We start from the raw sequence: 22,750 nt of genomic DNA on the forward strand, positions 1-22,750 counted from the left end.
ATAGCGACTGCGTTTCTGTGCAATTCAATAGCCCAGTTGCATTAACAGCGACTGCGCTTCTGTGCAAATAAATTGCACACGTGCAGTAACAGGTAATGCGTCTGTGTGTGCAATTAACTAGCACACGTTAAATAACACAGAATAATTATATTTAAAGTAAATCCCTAATGCAGGCAATACAACACGTTAGAGCGCTGCATGTAGAACAATCTCCTGCCTGATAGATAAACTAGCTGAGCTGTACAGTTTATAAATATATTGACAACGCCTAAGGATGTGAATATATTCTCTACAAACTGTACTTTTAACTATACTGACTACACTTCCTACTCTATCTATCTATCTATCTATCTATCTATCTATCTGGTTAAGACACTGTGTCTCTATCTCTCTATCTCTCTCTGTCTGACTGACTGATCTTCTCTAGAACCGCCAACACACTACACTAGGCAGCCGTGCAGGCTGCCTTTTATAGTGGGGGGCGTGTACTAATCCCCCTGAGCCATAATTGGCCAAAGCCACCCTGGCTTTGGCCAATTATGGCTCTTCGTTTTTTGAGCGCTGTGATTGGCCAAGCATGCGGGACATACAGCATGCTTGGCCAATCATCAGCGCTCAACGCCCCAGTGAATTATGGGACGTTTTGCGTCACTCGAATTTGGCGCGAACGACCCGTTTTGTTCGAGTTTCGACGAACGATCGAACGACCGATGTTCGAGTCGAACATACGTTCGAATCGAACGCGGAGCTCATCCCTAATCAAGACCTCCAGAAATCATCTTCCCATCATCTTGGTTAACAGGGTAGCCTTCATTTGTCAGGCCCAGTAAGGCCAAGGTGGCAAAGCTATGAACAAAGGATTTTGAAGGTGCACCCACCTTGGCAGCCTCAGGAGACAAGACTGCCTATTTTCAGGCCATTCTGGGTTGAAGAAATCTTGCACATATACAATTCAAAAGAGATCTCTTCATTCATTTTCCAGCATATCAAAGCAAATTGCAGTGTTTTTACGAAACAGAATTGTTCCATTGTGTCTGTACCAGTTCAAGAGAGGAGAGTGAGCCTTTACATCGTGATATTCGTGGTAAAGAATGCTTCCTGGAAGTTCAGCACTTGAGTGGAGTCCATGGAAATTATTATTTCCCTGGTAAGAAAGGGTCATTGGATGGTTTCAATAGGCCTTTTCAAAGATTATCTATACCTCCTAATCATTTTGCAACCAGCTTTGCTGCCTACCCTGGGGCTATGTACAGGACCAAGTACATCCTCAAAAAATCTTTCATCACCAACAGCTGTTCTTTGAACTCAGGCGTTCCAGATTTTCCACTAACTAGAAAATCTTCTCCTCAAACTTCTCCTCAGGTAACAGGGATCATATGCTGCAATCTTTAGCTTGATTTGGCTGGTTGGCGAATCTAAAGAAAGGCAACCATCACAAAGGCTAGAGTTTCTGGGAGTCTGATCCGGGAGTGTCCAAGTAATAACTTTTATGCCTTCAAAGAAAATAGAAGTTTTAGTAAAGGATTGTATCAGGTGCCATGGTCTCTTGACATCAACTATACCAGTCATACCAGTCATAGCTTGAATTTTAATACCCTACGTCCATATGTTTGCCCTATGTGGATTGACAGTGTCAAAATAGGCGGTTAAAATGTATTTGATTCTTGTCCTGATTCCTGTCCTGAAGACCTTGATGAAACCTCTGCTTGATCCAATATTCTATTGCCTGAAGTGGTATCTTATGCTATAGACTTCTTTTTAATGGCAATTATTTGACTAGGGAAGTCTCAGAGTTGCATGCCCTGTCAATGTAGGGGTAATTTTTGGATAGAATAATCCTTTGGCTATTTCTGACCTTCTTAACCAAGATCTAATTTTTGTTCCATGTTAACTGGAAGACAAAGATATTAACTTTCAACCCATCAGAACTGCGGGAGCATAATTGAAAATGGTCCAACCTGGATCTGGTTCATATCCTATCAGTGCATCTGGCAAGATCATCAGGCAAGATGAAAACTTTTTATTTTTCCCTCTGGTTCAAATGCAGTACCTTCATCTAGAATTCTTTCTTCTTGGATAGTTAAAATCACTGGGGACTGATCTGGTTGTTTGGTCCCAGGTTCCATTCCCTGATAGGCACACAGTAGTTAGGCATACGGTAGTTCACTGTTACTCAAGGCAGAGAACAGGCAGCACATGTCTTTTTGTAGTTTTATTTTTTTAAGAACTGGGATAGGATGAGGGTGAGTCTTGGGATACTCCACAACCTTCAAGCAACCTGTAGTAGAGGACATTAAAACTGATCTATTCCTTCAGGGTGAGGGCATCCTCTTTAAAGTGAATGCACTAAACAGGGACTCTTCAACAGAAGTATAGTCCTAAATGTACAGGGAAAAAAGCTCTCCCAGATTAGGCCAAAGCAAGTCTCTAAAGCCTCGTACACACGACCGGTTTTCTCGGCAAAAACCAGCAAGAAAACTGCCAAGATTACTGTTCGTGTGTACGAGGCATTCAGGTTTCTCATCAGGAAATCTGGCCAGAATCTCGACGAGACAAAAAGAGAACCTACTCTCTTTTTACTCGTCGAGATTCTTGTTGGCCTGTTTCCCAACGAGAAACCCTAAATTGTGTATACTTACCTGTCGCCGCGGAAACCCGCGCATGCTCAAAGTGACTTTGACACATGCGCGGTAGCTTCCACGGCGTAGGTAGGGTGAAGCAAGATTGCGGCGACGGCATCGAATGTGACAAGCGCATGCTCGTTGTACGCGATGACGCCACCGCGTTCTTTCCTTTCAAGAGAACTGCGGTTCTTTTGAAACGAGAGTCTGTACACTCAGGCGGCAAGAGTTTCTTGCCAAGAATCTCGTCAGGGAAAACAACTTTTTTTTCCTGACGAGATTCTTGCCCGTGTGTACAGGGCCTGAGTCTAGAAGGCTGGTCCTGAATACTGTAAAGCTGCCTGCAGTATCAGTCAGTTTCTGTACTTAAATGGCCTGTGCCATGGATCATTAGATGAACTCTCTGCAAAAATACAGGCAGCTAGGCCAGAGATCTTCCAGCCAAAGCAGAAGCAAGGACCCCAAAAAGGATTATTTCAGCTGCAGGTAAACTCTCAGGAATGCCGTAGCCCTCAGGCTGGGTCTTACTCCAGGGAACAAGAGAGCTCCGTTCTGGGTCCCAACCTATTTATACCCCTTTCAGTCTCCTGCTGGTCCCTCACTCCACTGACCAGTGATTGGCTGAAGAGGCATTAATATCTGTGTTCTTCCATCCATTATATCCCATAACACAGTGTGATGCCAGGTAAAGTAAGTAAACAAGCCTGCACCAGCAGAACCCAGAACAGACTCTAATAAACAATTGTTGCTCTCCCTGGCTCCTGGGAGACCAAAAACTAAATTCACACTAGTAGCCTACTGGGCACTACACTATTAATTTTATTGTGTCCTGCGTTGGGCTTTAAAGGTCACTAAACTAATTGAAGCATAACTATTAGCTAAAAGGTGCTATCAATACATATTTGTCAACAACCTCGGGCACACTGTAAGTAAAATGAAGGCTGCCCTTTTAGAGCAGGAAGTAAAAAGGACACTTTTCTACTAATGGTAACAATTGATCATTTCTTCTATCAGCACTACTATGGATCTTAGAACATCTATAAGGTTTTTACTGTCATCTTTGACACCACTGGGGAAATTTCTTATTATTTCCTGTCCTGGTTCCCGCTCTATTAATGTTTTCTGAGACATTATTTGAGAGATTCCACTCACTGGTTATCTAGTTGGGCATTGTCAGTGGTGCAGAAAATTAAGCAGTATTCTCCATCTAAAAAAGCCTAACTCGCTACCTACAAAAATGGTGTGAGAGCTGTAATTCCTGTAAAACACTGACTATGCACAGGTACATATGATTAGAGTAATGTTTTTCTGCAGTTCATTCAGTGCATACCTGGTTTTGTGTGTGCAATGTTCTACAACAGGTCTTTACATATTAAATTAATTTCTATTGATTTACTTTTAAGAACTGACCTTGGTATTGAAGACCTGAGAGTCGCTGTTCTGATAGGCATGTTTAAGTTCCTGAGAGAGTGGAAAGAATATAAATATGAAGCAAACATTTTTCACGCTGCATAATGGCCTGAATAGAGATAAAAGCTTAAAGTGCCAAAATTATTTCATCTAAACTGGTCATACATTACATTACAGACAGTGAGTTGATTGAAAAAACAATGAACAGATTTACCATCTACACAATTGAAATTGATGAGGAAATCCTCCCCGCTGCGTTATTGTAAAATGCCAAAAATGCCTTATTGGTGTCAGAGGAGAATGGGCAGACTGGTTTTGAGATGATAGAAAGATGATAGAAAGGCAACAGTAACTCCATCCGTTAAACATTAGGGGCCAGATTCACGTAGCTCAGCGGATCTATAGATCCGCTCGTTCTACGTGAATTAAGATCCGCTCCCGCAAGTTTAGGAGGCAAGTGGCTAATTCACAAACCACTTACCTCCAAACTTGCGACGGCGGATCCTAAATCCCCCAGCGGAATTCAAATTCCGCGGCTAGGGGAGTGTCATATTTAAATCAGGCGCGCTCCCGCGCCGATTTAAATACGCATGCGTCGTCCGGGGAATTTCCCGGCGTGCATTGCTCCCACTGACGTCAATAGGACGTCAGTGGTTGCGACGTGATCTAGACTTGCGACGCGCGTGTTCGTGAATCGGCGTACGCAAACGACGTAGGAAATTTCAAAATCGACGCGGGAACGACGGCCATACTTAACAATACTTACCCCTGCTTTTAGCAGGGGTAAGTATACGACGGGTACCGCGCTACGGAAACGACGTAAGAACACCGCGTCGGGTCCGCGTACGGTCGTGAATTTCGCGTATCTCGCTGATTTACATATTATTCAGTGTAAATCAGCGGGAACGCCCCCGGCGCCATTTTTAATTCAAAAAAAAGATCCGACAGTGTAACACAGTGTGACACTGTCGGATCTCAGCCCTATCTATGCGTATCTGATTCTATGAATCAGGCGCATAGATAGGACCAGAAAAAATCCGAGATACGATGGTGTATCTGAGATACACCGTCGTATCTGCTTCGTGAATCTGGGCCAGGATGTGTTTCACAGAGACAGCCAGTAAACAAGGGGCCAGATTCACGTAGCTCAGCGGATCTATAGATACGCTCGTTCTACGTGAATTAAGATCCGCTCCCGCAAGTTTAGGAGGCAAGTGGCTAATTCACAAACCACTTACCTCCAAACTTGCGACGGCGGATCCTAAATCCCCCAGCGGAATTCAAATTCCGCGGCTAGGGGAGTGTCATATTTAAATCAGGCGCGCTCCCGCGCCGATTTAAATACGCATGCGTCGTCCGGGGAATTTCCCGGCGTGCATTGCTCCCACTGACGTCAATAGGACGTCAGTGGTTGCGACGTGATCTAGACTTGCGACGCGCGTGTTCGTGAATCGGCGTACGCAAACGACGTAGGAAATTTCAAAATCGACGCGGGAACGACGGCCATACTTAACAATACTTACCCCTGCTTTTAGCAGGGGTAAGTATACGACGGGTACCGCGCTACGGAAACGACGTAAGAACACCGCGTCGGGTCCGCGTACGGTCGTGAATTTCGCGTATCTCGCTGATTTACATATTATTCAGTGTAAATCAGCGCCATTTTTAATTCAAAAAAAAGATCCGACAGTGTAACACAGTGTGACACTGTCGGATCTCAGCCCTATCTATGCGTATCTGATTCTATGAATCAGGCGCATAGATAGGACCAGAAAAAATCCGAGATACGATGGTGTATCTGAGATACACCGTCGTATCTGCTTCGTGAATCTGGGCCAAGAGGTTTATTCAGTGTACCAAAGCAAGAAGGGTTTCACATAGTATATTTAAGGGTTCTTCAAAAGGTTTCCACACTTTTTTTTAACTAAGTTATATATATAAAAGTGCGGAAACGTTTTGAAGAACCCTCGTAATAATATATAAGTGTACTAGATAAATAATAAAATAATAATAAATAATACAAATGTATACTAGAGTGAATACATCTTATAATATAATTTACCCTCAAAAGGTATTTACCTAGAATTCTGTAGGGGCCTGTTCACACCATATTCCTTGGTGTGCTTAGACCAACGCAAGCACACTTGCAAAACAAATGTTTTATATGTATCGTGGTGTGCTTCAAAAAAATTGTGCATTTTTTCACAGCACACTTACCGCAGTGCGTCACAATGCATTGAAATGCATGGGCTCGAAGTGTCATTTTGTGATGCTTCATTCAAGGTAAAAAAAAAAGGTAATTTCCAATTTTTACTGGCCAGGTGGAATTTCAGCTTTCAGAACTGCAGGGAAATACAGGGCACACAGCTGTTTGTGTTACTGCACCGTGAAAGTCACAAGGAAAAGACCCCTGAGGGTATAGTTTGCCTTCCTTATCATCATTTTAAAGTCTGTTTGCTTTGAACAATTCTATTTACATAACTTTCAGACTAGTGTATAAGTGTATTTCAATGAATAGGATATCCGGTTGAAGCTGTGAGAAGTAGCCTTGGGGTTACATTTACCATATTTAACCACTTCGACACCAGGCCCATTCTGACACTTTTCACCTACATGTAAAAATCTAAATAATTTTTTTTGCTATAAAATCACTTAGAATTTTCCAAACGCTTTAAATATAGATATATGAATAACTACAGTACTCGTTACAACCAAGGTATGCAGAATACCATCTCTGAATGCACAACACATCGAACCTTGAAGCTGATGGGCTCCAGCAGCAGAAGACCAAACCAGGTGCCCCTTCTGTCAGCTAAGAACAGGAAGCTGAGGCTACAACTCACACAGGCTCACCAAAATTGGACAATAGAAGATTGGAAAAATATTGCCTGGTCTGATGAGTTTCAATTTCTGCTGTGACATTCAGATGGTAGGGTCAGAATTTGGCATAAACAACATGAAAGCATGAATCCATCCTGTCTTGTATCCACTGTTCAGACTGGTGGTGGTGTAATGGTATGGGTTGATACACCAGAAGTGTAGTAGCAACTGCACTACGGCTGCACTGTATTGTGTACACCACCAGAAAAGTAGTAGCAACTGCACTATGGCTGCACTGTATAGTGTACTGTGTACACCACCAGAAGTATAGTAGAAACAGTACACCACAGAATGCACTGTAGATATGGGCTACACTGGATGCAGAGTATATATATATATATATATTAATACACTGCCTGAGGTGTATTGGAAATAGTACACCACGGAATGCACTGTAGATATAGGGGCAGATCCACAAAAGAATTACGCTGGCGTATCTATTGATACGCCGCGTAATTTTAAAGTTCCCGCGTCGTATCTTTGTTTTGTATCTACAAAACAAGATACGACTGCATCTGGGATCGATCCGACAGGTGTACGTCTTAGTACGGCGTTGGATCTTAGGTGCATTTCTTTAGCGGCAGCTAGGTGGCGTTTCCGTCGAATTCCGCGTCGAGTATGCAAATTAGCTAGTTACGGCGATCCACGAACGTACGTCCGGCGCATTTTTTTACGTCGTTTGCGTTCGGGTTTTTCCAGTGTATAGTTACCCCTGCTATTATGAGGCGTACTCAATGTTAAGTATGGCCGTTGTTCCCACGTCGAATTTTGAATTTTTTACGTCGTTTGCGTAAGTCGTTCGCAAATAGGGATTTGCGTAGAATGACGTTACCGTCGTAAACATTGGCTTGTTCCGGTTTAATTTCGAGCATGCACACTGGGATACCCCCACGGACGGCGCATGCGCCGCTCAAAAAAAATGTTGTTTACGTCGGGTCACGACGTATTTACATAAAACACGCCCCCATCACATCGATTTGAATTGCGCGCCCTTACGCCGCCAAAGATACACTACGCCGCCGTAACTTACAGCGCGCTTTCTTTGAGGATTAAAAAAAAAATAAGTAAATTACGGTGGCGTAGTGTATCTTAGATACGCTACGCCCAACGCAAATATGCGCCAATGTACGTGGATCTGCCCCACAGGCTATTCTGGATGCAGTGTATATATATATATATATATATATATATATATATATTAAATACACTGCCACTAACTGAATAACCTGCCTGCTTAATCTAAATCAAGCTATCTCCCCATCCACACCAACAGCACTACACAAAAGGCAGCCTTTTATAGTGTGGAGCGTGGACTTAGTCCCCCTGAGCCATGATTGGCCAAAGGTACCCTGCCTTTGGCCAATCATGGGATTGGGGCGCTGGGATTGGCCAAAGCATGCAGGTCAGGTCCACGTTTTGGCAAATCATCATACAGCAATGTACTGTGCTCTCACAATGCATTATGGTCACGATGCTCAAATTTGCCACGAACGCCCCATAATTCGTTCTTCGGTGAACACCCGATGTTCGAGTCAAACTTATGTTCGACCCGAACATCAAGCTCACCCCTAGTACAGAGTATATACATAAGCCCGTGTCCTCCTATGTATGTAGATTAGGGATAAACTCATGTTCGACTCAAACATTGCCTGTTCGCCGAACAGCGAACAATTTGGTGTGTTTGCGGCAAATTTGAAAAGCCGCGGAACACCCTGTAAAAGTCTATGGGAGAAATCTAAAGTGCTAATTTTAAAGGCTTATATGCAAGTTATTGTCCTAAAAAGTGTTTGGGGACCTGTCCCAGGGGACATGTATCAATGCCAAATAAAGTTTTAAAGACTGCCGTTTTTTTGGGAGCAGTGATTTTAATAATGCTTAGAGTGAAACAATAAAAGTAAAACCTTTAAATTTCGTACGTTGATGGGGACAAGGGCCTCATCCCCACAACCCTTGCCCGGTGGTTGTGGGGGTCTGCGGGCGGGGGGCTTATCGGAATCTGGAAGCCCCCTTTGACAAAGGGGACCCCAGATTCCACCCCCCCCATGTGAATTGGTAATGGGGTACATTATACCCCTACCATTTCACAAAAAAAGTGTAAAAAAATTTAAAAAAACACACAGACACAGTTGGGAAAGTCCTTTATTAAAGATAAAAAAAACATTCCAGCGATGTAATCCAGTCTGTCCAGCGTTGTTCTCTATGTCCCGCGGTGATCCAATGTCCAGCACTGCAGTCTCCACTCCACACAAAACTCCCATCACGTACGAGGGGGTGGGGTCACCCGTCAGATCATAGGGTAAGCCCCAGCTTTCCCCGCTTGCCGGGGAATAGCCAATGACGTAGGCGGGACCCCTGCCGTTTTTCTCAATGACTTTTCTCTGTATTGCCGGGGACCCAGGGATTCCTTATAGCCGCGAGTGATTTTAAATGACTTTATTTCCTTCAGAAATAACATTTTGTGCAGGGACAGTTCTAAACACGGGAAACGTGCGCTACTTTACAGGCATACTATAGACACAACCCAGGTACGAAATTTAAAGGAATATTTCACTTTTATTGTTTCAATTTGGAGCTCTTTCACACGGTCCGCCTGCCAGTTTTTTAGGCGGACCTTAATGGGCGCTCCGTGCTCCTCTATGGAGCCGAGGATGTCAGCGGTGACATGCCCGCTGACATCCAACCCGCTCCGATCCGCCAAAGTGTGACGGAGGAAAAACCTACTTTTCCATCCGTCTGGCGGATCAGATGAACACGGACAGACGGCCCGTGTTTATTCGATCCCCCCATAGGGGAGAGCGGAGAAAAGACAGGGCGGTCTCTGCACAGTGTGCGGGGACCGCCCTGTCATCCGCCGGCTCATCGGGGATCAACGGAGCGATCCCCGCTGAGCAAGCGGAGGTTCAAGGGGCGGATCAAGGGGCCTTTAAGCATTATTAAAATCACTGCTCCAGAAAAAACGGCAGTTGATACATTTCCCCTGGGGCAGGACCCAGGTCTCCAAACACTTTTTATGAAAATAACTTGCATATCAACCTTTAAAATGAGCACTTTTGATTTCCCATGTTCGTATCCCATAGACTTTAACAGTGTTCGAACAAATTTTTTGCCTGTTCATATGTTCTGGTGCGAACCAAACCGGGGGTCTTTCGGCTCATCCCTAATGTAGATGTGTACAGAGAATATACATAAGCCCATGTCCTCCTATGTATGTAGATGTGTACAGAGAATACCGGTATACATAAGCCCATGTCCTCCTATGAATGTAGATGTGTACAGAGTATATACATAAGCCCATGTCCTCCTATGTATATAGATATACACAGTGTATACAAGACAGACAACCACCACCCTCTCCTCTGACAGATAACACTTTGTGTCCTCCTATGTACGTAGATATACAGTGCATACAAGACAGACAGCCACAACCCTCTCCTCTGTCAGATAACACTGTTTGTCCTCCTATGTACGTAGATATATACAGTGTATACAGGACAGACAACCACCACCCTCTCCTCTGACAGATAACACTGTGTGTCCTTCTATGTACGTAGATATATACAATGTATACAGGACAGACAGCCAATCACCTCCCTCTCCTCGTGTTTACTCCGTGCTGACGTACACAGGGACACGCTGCTTGGAGCGGGGAACGAATGCATGGGCGGGGATTTCTGTGGCGTCAACCAATGAGAAACGAATCATCCGGTCTCCAGGTGTAGTAAGGGAGACAGCGGAGGGTGGCAGGCCGCTGTGCCCTCTGAATGTGGGGCTCTGTGTCCCTGAGCGGGAGACCGGGTGGCCCTACAGTCTGAGGACAAGGAGGGGGAGGCGGCGGCGGTGGTGGTGTGATGGCGGAGGGGGGGCCCCAGTGGCGCCCGGTGAACGTGTCCCAGGCTGAGGCGAAGCGGCTGTTGTGCCCCGATGGTAGCGGTTGGATCTGGCAGTTGTTGGAGCAGTGTGTGGAGAACAGCTGGGAGTACTGGAGTGTCATCATCGGACTGGTGTCCATCGTCTGCTTCCTCTTCGCCGCATTACCGTAATTATTCCACATTACCGTAATTATCTTCTGTGTGTGTATCCCCGGCTCTCTGTGTACATGGGGGGGCTACAACTACCAGCAGGGGGAGACACTTCTCATATCCTCATCCAGAAATGACCCCTGTTTTCTTGTCACTGGAGTTCTCCTGCAATAGCAGGATAGGTTGTTTTTTGCACTTTGTACCTTTTTTTGGGGAAAATTGTAAACCTTCTTCACACTTTTTAAAGCAGAGACCACCCAAAAATGGAACATCTGCTTTAAGTGTTGGTGACCCCCTGAAATGCCACGGGGGAGCGGGTACCCTGTTTTTATAGGCACCTGTTTTTCTTACCTGAGCGTTCCAGCGACAGGGACGAGGCCAGCAGCTCCAGCTGATGTCTTGGGTCCTCATTGGATAGATTGACTAGTGGGTTCTGAGAGGAGTTTTTTGGCTGTAAAAGCCAGCTAACAACAAAAAAGCAGATCAACGCTTAAAAACTGCGGCTTACCAGTGGTTTTTAATGTTTTTGATCGCATTGCATAAAAAAAAAAAAATGCCTGAAAAGCACAAAAAAAATGCTAAACTTTATTGCAAAACTCACTGGCATTTTTCTAACGTTCAGTGTGCATGAGACCTAAAGCGGAACTATAGGCAACTTTTGTTTTACATTTTGGATAGAGCAAGGGAGAAATATAACCCCTGCAAGTTTATTTTATATTTTATCTGTGCCCCATTGCAGAGATTTACCCTCACTTCCTGTCGTGTAGCCAAACGTGGGAGGAGATCCCTGCAAATTAGGAGAATTCCATGGAGACCCCCCAAATCACCAGAACTAGTGTCCCCATTGGAAGGTTTGCCCTCTATTACTCTTCTGGGGACATCCCAAAATGTGGGCTTTTCTTTTAGGGCCAATTCACACAACGTGCAGTCCAGTGTTTTTTATTTATTTTGTGCATCAAAAACACATGGATAGTAGGTTATATGGTTTTCAATGGTATAGTTCACACGTGTGGTCAGTTCCAGTGAGTTCCAGAAAAAAATAAAGTAGAGCATGCTGCATTTTTTTTTTTCGTGCCTAAAGTTCTACTTTTACCACTTTAGCCCCGGAAGATTTTGCTGCTCAATGACCAGGCCATTTTTTGTGATGACTGACAATCGCGCGGTCTTGTGACATTTTACTAGGGTTGTCCGGATACCACTTTTTTAAGACCGAGTACAAGTACCGATACTTTTTTTTTTTTTTTTTTTTATGTCACGTGACAGTTTGACAGATGGGGACGCCTATCTTGGTACACCCTGCACTCAGCTGCAGTAACCAGCAGCAGATATCTTGTTACACCCAGCCCAAGATATATGGGCTGGGTGTAACAAGATGTCAGCTGCTGGCTTACTGCAGCCGAGTGCAGGGTGTGCCAAGATGGGCGTAGGGATGTTCAGCCGCTGACGGAGACTGAATGTGATGGCACCGATCCTGATGCAGCTGTGCCCTTCACCCCTGCCAGCTTAGCAGGAACAAAAATTGTTTCTGGACAGCCGCACTTTGAAAAAATTGTAGCCTTTATTTAAAGGACAGCACTACAAATCACAGCAACATAAAATAAAACCAGACTTCTGACGCGTTTCGCACTGAAACTAGTGCTTGGTCATAGCTGACTAAGCACTAGTTTCAGTGCGAAACGCGTCAGCAGTCGGGTTTTATTTTATGTTGCTGTGATTTGTAGTGCTGTCCTTCTTTTAATAAAGGCTACAATTTGTTCAGAGTGCGGCTGTCCAGAAACAATTTTTGTTCCTGCTTTGCTAAGTGCATTGCCTGCACCTGAGTTGTCTGCAATGGAGGATATTCATCTGGGTTCCCACCTGGAGCGGCTACTCCCTTTACCCCTGCCAGCTTACCAAGTTCCACTGCAGGTGAGGACTCCCCCTCCGGCCACCGAATCTGCCCGCCGACCAGGTATCGGGTAAGGCATCGGGAGCATTTGTGCGAATAAAAATGCTCGGTATCGATACTGATATCTGTATCGGGACAACCCTACTTTTTACCCAAACAAAATGTATGTCCTTTTTTGCCCACAAATAGAGCTTTCTTTTGGTGGTATTTCATCTTTGCGTTTCTTATTTTTTGTTCTATAAACAAATAAATTGCAACTATGTAGAAAAAAAAATGCACCATATTTTTTACTTTTTGCTATAAAATCCCCAATGTTTTTTTTTTTTAAAGCAAGTTTTTTTCCTCAGTTTAGGCCGATATGTATTCTTATACATATTTTTGGTAATAAAAATTGCAATAGGCATATATTGATTGGTTTGTGCAAAAGTTATATCGTCTACATAATAGGGGATGGGTGATCAAGGGGTTAACTGACTGGAGGAATTGACAGATCGTGGTTCCTAGCTAGTAGGAAAACTCAATCTGCCTCTCCTCACAGAACAGGGATGTGTATCTGTCTACACACGTCCATGTTCTGCTGATCAGAGCAGGTGGTAGACGCATTCGTGCGCGCTCAGTTTTTCCAGAGCAGACATGGACTGAGCTCTCCTGTATGGATGGCCAGAAGTAAACAGACTCCACTGGCTGCTTATACCCAACTATCCTAATGCCGCGTACAGACGGTCGTTTTTTTGTGATGGGGGGAAAAAAAACAACGTTTTTGAAAATGTCATTTAAAATGACCGTGTGTGGGGAAAAACGTTGTTTTATGTCTTCTGAAAAACGACAAAAAAAAATTCGAACATGCTCAAATTTTTTGTGTCGTTTTTAAACCATGCTCAGAAGCAAGTTATGAAGCGAGCTTCAATGGAACAGAGTGCCATCGTACGTGCTGAACGTAACCGAGCTTTGCTAGAGCATTTTGAAAAACGATTATGTGTAGGCAACGTCGTTTTTGAAAATTAAGTTTCAAAAACGTTGTTTTGTTTCATCACAAAAAACGACCGTCTGTACGCGGCATAAGATCTGATCTACCTAAACAGAAGCGATCTCACTTCCCAATTCCTAGGGATGAATGGACCTTCCAATCAGGACTGCCTGAAAAACTGTTCCCTCTCCCTAACAAACTATGTAAAGTCTAACGAAAGATGGGAGTTCAGCTTTAGACCCCTTTCACACTGAGGTGCTTTACAGGCGCTAAAGTGCTTCTCCTGTCACTCCAGTGTGAAAGCCAGAGTGCTTTAACACTGGAGCGGTGTGCTGGCAGGATGTAAAAAAAAGTCGCTTTTAACCCTGTTTCGACCGCCCCGCTACTGGCAGCTAAAACAACGGTAAAGCGCTGATAATAATGGTGGTGCTTTACCGCCGACGGCCCCCAAAGCCCCAGTGTGAAAGGGTTCTTAAAGTGACACTAAAGGTTTGCAGATTTATTTATTTCTTTTTAATAACAAACGTGTCGGCTCGTTTTGCACAGAGTGGCTCCGAACATCCTCTTGAGGGGTCCCACAGCGGCTGTCTCGGCTTCTCCCCGCCTCAGATGACCCCCTCTGGGAAGCGCTCTCCCAAGGGGGTTACCTTGCGGTTGCTCTCCCGAATCCGATTGTCGGCATCCATTGCCGCCGAGTACAAGACTCGGCCCCGTGTCCTTGGATTTGATTGACAGCAGCGCGAGCCAATGGTCAATCTATCCAATAAAGAGCCGAGAAGACTGGGCAAAGGAAGAGCATGTTTGCAGGGCCGGACTTTCCAGGGCTCAGGTAAGTAAAAGGGGGGGGGGGGCCAGGGTTGCCAACTTTCAGTAAATTTACAAACCGTTTGTAAAATCCATAATTGTTGCGTCTGTCCATGAACGTCAGTTACGGACGTGCAGCCTACATGACCGTAATGGAAATTCAAGGACAGATGCAAAAAATACAGATTTTACAAACTGTTCGTAAATTTACTGAAAGTTGGCAACCCTGGGGGGGGGGGGGGGGCTATGCTGGGGGCTGGTAATCGTAATGGTTTTTCCATCTTAATGCATAGGATGCATTAAGGTGAAAAATCATGAATCTTTACAACCCCTTTAAAGTGGTTGTAGACCCTCTCATGCACCCACTGAAGTCACTGGCCTCAGGTGATAAGCAAAACCTTCTACATAAGTTTTAGGCCGCGTACACACGGCCGAGAAACTCGACGGGCAAAACACATCGTTTTGCTCGTCGAGTTCCTTGTTCGGCTGTCAAAAAAACTTGTCGAGCCAAATGTTCCCATTGCCCAACGAGGAAATAGTGAACATGCTCTCTTTTTGGCTCGACGAGTTTCCCGACGGGTTTCTCGGCGAACAGTGTACACACGACCGGTTTTCTCGGCAGAATACGTCTCCCATCAAGTTTCTTGCTGAATTCTGCCGAGGAAAACCGGTCGTGTGTACGGGGCCTCATAGTACCATAGAGTGCAGAATTTACAAAAGGTCTCCTACGCCGTCGTATCTTAGCTGCATATTTACGCTGGCCGCTAGGGGCGCGTACGTTGGTTTACGCCTAGAATATGTAAATGAGCAAGATACGCCTATTCACAAACGTACTTGCGCCCGATACGCGGTTTACGTAAGGCGTTTTTCCGGCGTAAAGATAAACCACCAAAAAGATGGCGCAGCCCATGCAAGGTATGGACGTCGGAACAGCCGTCGTATTTTACGTCGTTTTAAGCGTACGTGAATTGGGCTGGGCGTAGGTTACGTTCACGTCGAAAGCAATGAGTATTTGCGACGTGATTCTGAGCATGCATGCGCCGTACCAACTGCCCTCATTTACATGGGGTCACGATTCATTACCATACAACACGCCCCCTACCTGCCTATTTTGAATTAGGCGGGGTTTACGCCGGGCCATTTGCGCTACGCTGAAGTAACTTAGGAGGCAAGTGCTTTGTGAATACAGTACTTGCCTCACTATGTTACGTCGGCGTAGTGCAAATGGGATGCACTACGCTGGCATAAAGATACGCGCCTCTACGTGAATCTGGCCAAAACTGTCTGCATCCAGGGCTGATCAGAGTCTCTAAGGCCGAATTCACACCTATGCATTTTTAGTGCATTTTGCAGATTTGCACTACAGTTCATTTAACACGGTTTCCTATGGAACACGTTCTGTAGTGCAAAAAACACTAAAAATGCATAGGTGTGAATCGGGTCTAATGGCATGTCGCCACAATGTATGAGTTGCATGGTAATAGTGGTGGCGCTGGCTTTTTATTTGTATAGAGTATACAACTGTCTGTGGCACTGCAGGCTGTACACACACACTTTGCATGGAGGTAGTTTTTCTGCGGGCAGCGCAGCAGTAGCTATCCCTGTAGCTAGGACTTAAATGTTCTGTTTTGCTTAACTGAACATTTTGATGCAAAACCTTTCATGAGCTGAAGCTGCAGCCACAAAATATCCTGTGTGGTGATTTTAATGTGGGTTTGAAGCTTATCACATTAGCATGTTGCCATTGTCATGTCTTGGCATTTTCCAGCTATTGCCTGTGTCTTAAAGTTTCTATGTCATTTTGTTTTACCATGAAACCATCCTTTTTCTTTCTCCAGCCAGCTATATGTCTCATACAAGAATGGAAAAGTTGACCAAGCACTTTCCCTAGGCTTTCTGTTATGTTGGTTGGGAGGGGACTTTACAAACCTTGTAGGCTGCTATCTGACCAAACAACTGCCAATACAGGTAAACATTTATACTACAAAGCATGTTATCCTTGCTGTAAAATGCTGTCTCTTTAAAACATTAGTATGTTATGTAAATTCTAACCGAAGTGTGCTGAGAAAATGCAGACCCTGTCACATTCCATGCTGTCATTTGCAGGCATGCCGGGGGGAAGTTGTATCCACTTTATTTTATTTTTTCATTGCTCTGCTTTCTTAACGCTGGATATTTAAACACGTTTCCCTTGCAGTGGGTTAAACGCTAATAAAGTAGAGTAATACACAGTAAAACCTTTTTTCCCTGCTATGCCACTCCTCCCTTTTTTTTTTTTTTTTCTGCTCTTGGTTGTGGGTGAGCCCTCCATGTCCTTGCATACAATACAGGACTATATGTCCTAAAAAAAACGCTGCAACCACTGAATAGAGCTCCAAATAGAAAAGGCTTTGGAAGTCTGCTCGCACATATGGAGAGAGCCTGCCAGAGTGAGTAAGGTAAGTATTCCACCTTTTTCTTCTACACCCAAAGCTTAACTTCAAAAAGCCTTTTTCCTTGCAGTGAGGCTGTGCTTGCAACGCAAAGGTGAACTTCTCGTTCAGTCTAGGGCAGGGATCCTACAACTATGGCCTTCCAGCTGTTGTAGAACTACACATCCCATGAGGCATTGTAACACACTGACATTCACAGACATGACTAGGCATGATGGAAATTGTAGTTTCTGAACAACTGGAGGGCCGTAGTTTTGAAGACCCATGGTCTAGGGCAGGGGTGGCCAAACTTTTTTCAAAGAGGGCCAGATTTGATGAAGTGAACATGCGTAAGGGCCGAACATTTTGCTGACATTCTTTGAACCATTAAAATTTGGTCTAAGTGTGTTTGCCCGAGCACTAATACACTGCTCAACAAGAATTATCTTGCCTTTGTGGCTGTGTGTGGTGAAGAGATGAGCTCAGGCGTATTATTTGGATATACTGTATTTATTGGCGTATAACACGCACCTTAACGTTAGGAGGGAAGTTTCAGGAAAAAAATGTAAATAAAAGAACTGTGAAGCAAAATAAGGGTCATTGCCCATCAATGCAGCCTTGCCATTGCCATGAATCCAGCCTTGCCATTGCCATGAATGCAACCTCTCCATTGCCATGAATGCAGCCTGATCGATGCCCATCTGCAGCCTCAGAGGGGAAACGGGACGAGCGCCAACAGATTACATACAGGAGAATCTCCTGTTTACACATCAGCCTCTTTAACACAATGTCCTGCCTCCTATGATAGACAGAGGAGTTGTCCAATGGCAGCCCAGGAGACGAGACTTCCTATTACAGATGCCGCAGAGTAAACAGGAGATTCTCCTGTATGTAATTTGACAGCACTCATTCCCCTTCCCCTTCCTGTCCCCTCCAAGGCAGCACAGATAAATACAGTATATATCCAAATTACCAGGGGGGCCACATTAAACTGGAACGGGGGCCGCAATTGGCCCCCGGGCCGGACTTTGGACATGCCTGGTCTAGGGGGACCGTGAAAGCCCTTTTACTTTCCTGATCCTCCGCACTGTGGCAGACCACGTTTCTACATGGGCCGGCAGTGGGATATCACTCAGCATGTTCAGGTCCAGTTTAAGGCTATGGACTACCACAGCATGAGAGAGAAGACATAAATTAGGTTTTCTGGAGTTCAGCTTTAATGAGCATTTAACCCTTGCTGTGTGTGTATTTTTTTCCTGCCTAGAGTGGGGCTTTAAAAGTAACCTATAATTTTTGAGCATGTTGTTGTTTTTTTTTTTTATTTAAATTTACACTGCTTTTAAATCTAATGTTTCACATCTGTTCTAATAGGGATATAGATATACACTCATCATCCACATTATTAGATACACCTAGTACTGGGTTGGATCCCCTTTTGCCTTCAGAACTGCCTTAATGCTTTTGTGGCAAAGATTCAACAAGGTGTTGGAAACGTGATCCACATTGACATGATAGCATCATGCCATTGTTGCAGATGGATTGGCTGCACATCCATGATGCGACTCCTGCGCCACCGTGTCCCAAACATGCTCTATTGGATTTAGATCTGGTGACTTTGGAGAGTAATGTGTTTCTCTGCTGTGATTGGACACCCTCCCAGAACTATAGTATCGCACGGTAGCTGTCTTTTGGCTATAGTGTTGTACTAAAGTGGTTAAAGCGGAGTTCCACCTAAAAGTGGAACGTCTGCTTAAACCACTCCTCGCCCCCTTCCATGCCACATTTTTTTTATTTTTTTTGTGGGGGGGGGGGGAGTGGGGGCTTCAGTAGGAGTGGGACTTCCTGTCCCACTTCCTCCTTCCGCTTAGGCGACTCGTCATATCGCCTCTTGGCGGCCTCTACCTGTAGGTGATCGCCTGGGACACGTGACATGTCCCAGGCAATCGCCTGTCCACTCGGGGAGCGCAGCACCGCATGCGCAGTGAGTGCCCGGCCGTAAAGCCGTCACGGGCAAGTGCCCACAGTTAGAATGGAGAGGGGGGGGAGAGGAGCGATGCATCATCGCGGGACAGTGGAACAGGTAAGTGCCTGTTTATTAAAAGCCAGCAGCTACACTTTTTTTTTTTTTTTTCTTTTTTTTTTGTAGCTGCTGAATTCTAATAGACATAAAGGCTGGAACTCCCCTTTTAAGCAAAATGGGGGGGGGACGTGGATTTTGCTTGTAGAGCGAGCTCTGTTTTAAAGTCTCTGCTACCTGAGCTATACAAATATCTAGGCTCTGGTAGGCGACTCCTCTTCAATAGAGCAGAATTCAGTGACTTGGGTAATGGAAGAACCAAATTCATGCTTTCTTTGCAGGTTTATCTTTGGTTACAAGCTTTGAGAGTTGCTTTAATAACAATGGTGTAAAAAAGCAATGTCCATTTCAAAAACCATTTTCCATAACAACATTCAGCCCAACCTTCCAAATAATTTTTTTTGCATTAGCCAAGTTCCAGACAAATCCAAACAAGAGACATATTACTGCTAAATTTATAGCATTTTGGTAAAGGTCTGCATTTTCTTGAGATTTTATATCTTTTATTTTTCTTCTTTATAGATTGTCACTGCCATTTTTTATGTCAACATGGATCTCATAATGATTTCACAGTTTGCCTACTACAAATTAAAAAACAAGAGCATGAAAGGTAACATTTGTTTTACATTTCTATGTTTAAACAGTTTTTTTTGTTTGTCAAACCTGTATTGAAAATGCCCACATTTAGCATATTGTGCTATGCCTTTCTTAGTTACTTTACATAAGCAACAAAATTGTTTCCTTTCTCCTCCATTGAGGGACAAAGGAATTCAGAGACTAATGCTGCTTACAGGGGGACTGGACATTGGGAGACCAAAAGGTTGTAGGCCAGGGTAACTCTTTCTACTCCTTGCATGCCTCAGTGTTTTTTTTTTTCCCCTGTTGCTCTTGATCACAAAGACACGTGGAACTTTCCTCTGTTTGTTCCTGTTTCCAGCCTACCGTGATCTGGTCACTTTCAGGTGCTTGCACTACTGCTATCCAGCAACATGGTTTTTGAGTATCTGAGGCCTAGCCTTTTATCTTGAGCTACATTGCATTCTGCCTTGCAGTGCAACATGCACAGTTCTAGGCACATGGGGAACACCCCCACTGTATCCAGTGCCTCCAGCTCACCCTCCACTGTTTGGTGCTACCCACAATACGCCTCATGAGGTGGAGGTGCCTGACTCTGAAGACCTGTATTCTCTGCGAAAGTCTTCCTTGCGCTGGTTTGTATAGTTGCCTCTTCGGCTCTATCCTGAAATTTTACCTCAGTCATTCAGGATTTTATGCGTCAAGTAGCGCATTATTGCTGACTTTGCCCCCAGAGGCCTTCCCTGCAGAATCTTTATCTGATCTAATTGTGACTTGGTATTCTGTGGAGCTGGCCTTACACTAGTAACATTTTCTTGTTTTGAACATTTGTATGGAATTTTTTTTAAAAGATGTTGGAGCATTTGTTCTTGCCATCATTGAGTCAACTAATTTTGTTTGAGAGCCCTTAAAATTTTATCAAGACCTGCTACTTAATTCCAGATGTTTTAAACCGATTTATTTTGTGCCTAGTACCTGTGCATTTCAATATGTTAGATTTTTCCTAAGCGAAACAAAACTCTATTGGCTGTTACAATTTGGTTTGTTGGAGAAAACAAAATTCCCTCATGCTCCTTCGAATTTTGTTATCATAATGGTCGGAAATTTAATTTCGCCCCACTAAACATTATAAAATTAAACAAACATTCTCTTTTCATCCTTTAAACATTGCACCACCTTTAAAACCAGCCTGTGGCTTCTACCAGCACTGTCTGCCAAAACTTTCCTGGTACTGTCGCTATTCAGAGTTTTTCATTATGGAGTCTGGAAAAACTCAGACAAGCCGTTTTGTATCCTATTTGAAGAGGGCCTTGTGGATCTGGCAGTATCGCATCCTACGAAGCGTTGACTGTCAATCCAATGGAGGATGCACTTGGTTTTAAGGACCCCATCAAGAAGCTGTTCTTTCTAGAACTGTTCTTCCTAGCTGCCTGTGATCTTAGTCTGTCAAACTCTTTGACTGCCAAAAGCACTTGCTTCCCTTCAAGGGACAACATTTCATTGTTTTGCCTAGACGCCATCATTGTTGTCACTAGTGGCAAAAGTACCCATCTGTCCAGCAGAAGTCTAAGACCCCATGCACACTATTAGATTTTCTGCAGATTGTGGTCTTCAGATTTACCAAAACCATGTAGTAGAAGGGTCTGCCTGATTGTATACAAATTGAAACTCTAATGCCGCGTACACACCATCACTTTATGTGATGAAAAAAAATGACGTTTTTAAAAACGTCACTTTAATTGACTGTGTGTGGGGGAAAACGTCGTTTTATGTCTTGTAAAAAACGACCAAAAAAAATTTAAGCATGCTTCAATTTTATGTGTCGTTTTTCAAAAGTGCACTTTTTACTTCACAGAAATTGACCGTGTGTAGCAAAAAACGTCGTTTTCTAAGACGTTTTTTCATCCACGCATGCCCAGAAGCTACTTATGAAGCAAGCTTCAATGGTAAAACGTGGTGGAACGTAACCTCACTTTGCAAGAACATTGTGAGAAAAACGATGGTGTGTAGGCAACTTCGTCTTTGAAAATTGAAGTTTCAAAAACGTCATTTTTTACTTCACAGAAAGTGTCGTTTTTTTTCATCACATAAAGTGATGGTGTGTATGCGGCATTAAAGTTTGACCTCCATATGAGATGGTTTTGGTAAATCTGAAGTCAAAAAAACTGCAGAAAATCTAATCGTGTGTGTGTATGGGGCTTTAGTCTTAAATCATTTATTAACATAGACCTAAACTATACCAGGGAGGCGGCATAATCGCTTCACTCAAAACCTTAGAAGCATGTCTCATGACACTTATGCCGTGTACACGCGACAGGTTTTCGGGTTCTAAAAAATTACGCATTTTTTTTTTTTTTTTTACGTCATCAAAAATGATCATGTGTGGGCTTCAGAGCATTTTTCGGGTTCGGGTTTCGGGTTCTAAAAAAATCTGCGCATGCTCAGAAGCAAGTTATGAGACGGGAGCGCTCGTTCTGGTAAAACTACCGTTCGTAATGGAGTAAGCACATTCATCACGCTGTAACAGACAGAAAAACGCGAATCGTCTTTTACTAACACAGAATCAGCTAAAGCAGCCCAAAGGCGAATGGAACTTCCCCTTTTATAGTGCCGTTGTACGTCACTGCGCTTTGCTAGAGCATTGTTTTTTTTGTTTTTGTTCACGATCGTGTGTAGGCAAAGCAGTCTTAATGATCAAGTTGAAAAATTTCGTTTTTTCTAGAGCCTGAAAAATGTTGTTTTTTACAACCCGAAAAATGATTGTGTGTACGTGGCATTAGCTTATGCATTGGGGAGGGGGACTTGTGTTGTCTTTTTACAAATGTTTTAAACTTTTTTTTTTTTTTTTTTTCAGGTAGCGGAAGCCTTAAAGGAATTTGCATAGCTTGGGTCATCGCATGTGCTACATTGTCTGTAATACTCCCTAGTCAGCTGCTTCTGAGGCGCTTGGAGATGACTGCAGATCTAGAAGTAGATCAGGTAAATTATTAACCCAATCCTAATAGGACCACTGTTAAAGTGTTTTTTACATCTTATTACAACAAAGATCTATTGCAGATTAACCTTTGCTGTAGAATTTTGATACTGTGTTCTGTCT

At 43.9% G+C, this 22,750-nt stretch overlaps 2 protein-coding genes across 2 annotated transcripts in view; one reads left to right on the forward strand and one right to left on the reverse strand.

Moving 5' to 3' along the window:
- Positions 1 to 10,701, reverse strand: part of VEPH1 (ventricular zone expressed PH domain containing 1) — a 500,435-nt gene extending 489,734 nt beyond the window's left edge. The window contains exons 1-2 of the mRNA XM_040349240.1: positions 10,499 to 10,701; positions 4,032 to 4,082 (exon numbers count right to left, since the gene is read on the reverse strand). The gene's annotated coding sequence lies outside the window, so the exon portion shown is untranslated. The remainder of the gene's footprint in view (positions 1 to 4,031; positions 4,083 to 10,498) is intronic.
- LOC120936693 (lysosomal amino acid transporter 1 homolog) overlaps positions 10,576 to 22,750 on the forward strand; it is a 37,192-nt gene continuing 25,017 nt past the window's right edge. The window contains exons 1-4 of the mRNA XM_040349246.1: positions 10,576 to 10,947; positions 16,428 to 16,557; positions 19,600 to 19,687; positions 22,508 to 22,632. Coding sequence (XP_040205180.1) covers positions 10,760 to 10,947; positions 16,428 to 16,557; positions 19,600 to 19,687; positions 22,508 to 22,632 — 531 coding nt within the window. The 5' untranslated portion in view covers positions 10,576 to 10,759. The remainder of the gene's footprint in view (positions 10,948 to 16,427; positions 16,558 to 19,599; positions 19,688 to 22,507; positions 22,633 to 22,750) is intronic.

The sequence above is a fragment of the Rana temporaria genome, chromosome 4, assembly GCF_905171775.1.
Source record: "Rana temporaria chromosome 4, aRanTem1.1, whole genome shotgun sequence".
NCBI lineage: Eukaryota > Metazoa > Chordata > Amphibia > Anura > Ranidae > Rana > Rana temporaria.